The sequence below is a fragment of the Pyrus communis genome, chromosome 3, assembly GCF_041283825.1.
Source record: "Pyrus communis isolate YQ-2024b chromosome 3, ASM4128382v1, whole genome shotgun sequence".
Lineage (NCBI taxonomy): Eukaryota > Viridiplantae > Streptophyta > Magnoliopsida > Rosales > Rosaceae > Pyrus > Pyrus communis.
The window spans coordinates 9,754,202-9,757,445 of NC_142567.1; the positions used below are offsets into that span (position 1 = coordinate 9,754,202).

A 3,244-nucleotide genomic window follows, 5' to 3' on the forward strand; every position below is an offset into this window, starting at 1 on the left:
TTTTTTTTACTTCTCACACACATTTTATTAATTTTTGCCCTTTGATATTCTTCAATTCACTCAATCCAATGGTAAAAAATTAAAAAAGTGTGTCAGAAGTAAAAAATGATGTGTGAATATCACACCCCTCGTCAATATTCGTCTCCACTCAAATTAAAACTACTATCTGATGCATGTTCGATTTAATTAATGATGAAAATGATTACATATTTTCCATGAGATACATGGATCCATATCGATTCATTAGTATTCGTCTCTACTGAATTTTAGTTACTATTTCATGTTTAATTTACATAAATTATTGAAAACGATATATGTTTCTGATGAGATTCGTGAATTTGGGCTCTGTTTGGATGAAGAAATTTCAAGTCTTAATGGACTCGTGTCTTTAAGCTAAATCCCTTGAAACTTGAAATTTTCTCATCCAAACTTGTAGTTGCAATGTGAATACATTGCAGTTGTAATAAGTCTTCATATATATATATATATATATATATATATCCTGTCGTTTTCTAAAAGAATATAGATCTTAAAGTTCGATTACGCAAACGTTCAATTTTTATGTTCTTTCATACATAAAGTAAAACTTCAGTGTGAGAACATTTCAAGGGATGCACCTTCTACACAAGTATAATTAGTCCACGACAACTAATTAGTCGTAAAGTGGCTTCTCAACTTTGTTAAAAGAAGCCTCAATATTTATACAACAAAAAGAGACACATATAACTGGGGAAAAGTTCAACCGCCTATGCTTCTAACACGGTTTTACAATTGAACTCTTATCCAGCCATGCACACGACACTTTCCTAGCAACCATGCAACTTGACTTGTTCATGGCCTCCATGAAAGAACAAATTAACCTAAAATATATGTGGGAACCCACAATCATTGGTCGAAATAGTTGACCTTGATTGATTAAAACATTTCGAAGTCTACGAGTTACATATATGGAAGTTTTTAAAGCATCAGTCCAGCCTGTTATACTGAATAAACAAACATGTCTTTTCAACCACGATTTCATATATTGCATGCTATAAAAGGGAATAGCTCTCACCCTTTTAAAAGCAACTCAACTCACTCACAAACAAGTTCTAAGAACGAAGTACAGTTTTCTGGCAATAACATCTGAATTGCCAGAGAATGATAGCCTCGAAACAGCCGAGGCATTGGCCTCCAATGTTTTATGTCGTGGCATTATGCCTTTTAGCCACAAGTGTGCTTGCTAATGAGCCTGACACTTATTCTTCACCACCACCACCCCACAGCACAAAACATTACCACAATTTCCCACCACCAAAGCAATCTGCGCACCCTCCATACCGTTACAAGTCTCCACCACCCCCATCACCCTCACCACCATCACCATATGTCTACAAATCTCCTCCACCCCCATCTCCATCACCTCCTCCTCCTTATGTCTATAAGTCACCACCACCACCTTCCCCATCACCTCCTCCTCCCTATGTCTACAAGTCGCCACCACCCCCATCACCATCACCTCCACCTCCTTATGTCTACAAGTCGCCACCACCTCCGTCACCATCACCTCCACCACCTTATGTCTACAAGTCACCACCACCTCCATCACCATCACCCCCTCCTCCATATGTCTACAAGTCCCCACCACCTCCATCACCATCACCTCCACCACCTTATGTCTACAAGTCACCACCACCTCCATCACCATCACCCCCTCCTCCATATGTCTACAAGTCACCACCACCTCCATCACCATCACCTCCTCCTCCCTATGTGTACAAGTCACCACCACCTCCTTCACCCTCACCTCCTCCTCCTTATGTCTACAAGTCTCCACCACCCCCATCATCCTCTCCACCACCTCCATATGTCTACAAATCTCCTCCACCCCCATCTCCATCACCTCCTCCTCCTTATGTCTATAAATCGCCACCACCTCCATCACCATCACCTCCACCTCCTTATGTCTACAAGTCGCCACCACCTCCATCACCTTCACCCCCTCCTCCGTATGTCTACAAGTCACCACCACCTCCTTCACCTTCACCTCCTCCTCCCTATGTGTACAAGTCACCACCACCTCCTTCACCCTCACCTCCTCCTCCTTATGTGTACAAGTCTCCACCACCCCCATCACCCTCACCACCACCTCCATATGTCTACAAATCTCCTCCACCCCCATCTCCATCACCTCCTCCTCCTTATGTCTATAAGTCACCACCACCACCTTCCCCATCACCTCCTCCTCCCTATGTGTACAAGTCGCCGCCACCTCCATCACCATCACCCCCTCCTCCCTATATCTACAAGTCGCCACCACCACCCTCACCATCACCTCCTCCTCCTTATGTCTATAAATCACCACCACCACCCTCACCATCACCTCCGCCTCCCTATGTATACAAGTCACCACCACCTCCATCACCATCACCTCCACCTCCTTATGTCTACAAGTCACCACCACCTCCATCTCCATCACCTCCACCTCCCTACATCTATAAATCACCACCACCTCCATCACCTTCACCTCCTCCTCCTTATGTTTACAAGTCGCCACCACCTCCTTCACCTTCACCTCCTCCTCCTTATGTCTACAAATCACCACCTCCACCGTCACCTTCCCCTCCTCCTCCATACCACTACAAATCACCTCCACCACCAGCAAAGTCACCACCACCGCCTTACCACTACAAGTCCCCACCACCACCATCAAAGTCCCCACCACCTCCATACATCTACAGCTCACCACCTCCTCCACTGAAGTCTCCACCACCACCTGCATACTACTACAGGTCACCTCCACCTCCGAAGCATTACTAAGAGCTAATGGTTACAGCCATTTGAAAGGGTCGGAATAACTTCTTGTTTTGGATGTTAATTGGGTACCATTTCTTTTCATCGTTATTCAGTTCACAAACAAGTGCATTTTTGTGCATAATAAGGGTCCAACAGATCCTTCCTGTATTCTGTTGTAAGAACTCATTGTACTACTTGTTTAAAGAGATTAAATGAAAGTGAAGAACATTAATTTCTTGTACGTGATCAAAGTGTTTTAATCTTCTATTTCATTACTTATGACTTTTTGTTTGATTAGATTTGTTCTTTTTGGTTTAAAAGTTAAATGCATGTCAGTTTACCGTAGCTATTATTCTTGCACATGATAAGGCATGTTAAACAAATAACCATGCATATTATAACTGAATTGTTACCGGGATTTTCAAATCATGACTAAAAGTCAACACGCAAAACACGTAATCAAATTAGA

General features: G+C 42.9%; 1 protein-coding gene across 1 annotated transcript; it reads left to right on the forward strand.

The window, feature by feature from the left end:
• Window positions 1-1,052: 1,052 nt before the first annotated feature.
• On the forward strand, window positions 1,053-3,016 carry LOC148697912 (uncharacterized). The gene has a single exon (XM_088690970.1). It carries the CDS (start codon window positions 1,141-1,143, stop codon window positions 2,797-2,799), a length of 1,659 nt encoding a protein of 552 aa, XP_088547096.1. The 5' UTR covers window positions 1,053-1,140; the 3' UTR covers window positions 2,800-3,016.
• The last annotated feature ends 228 nt before the right edge of the window (window positions 3,017-3,244 follow it).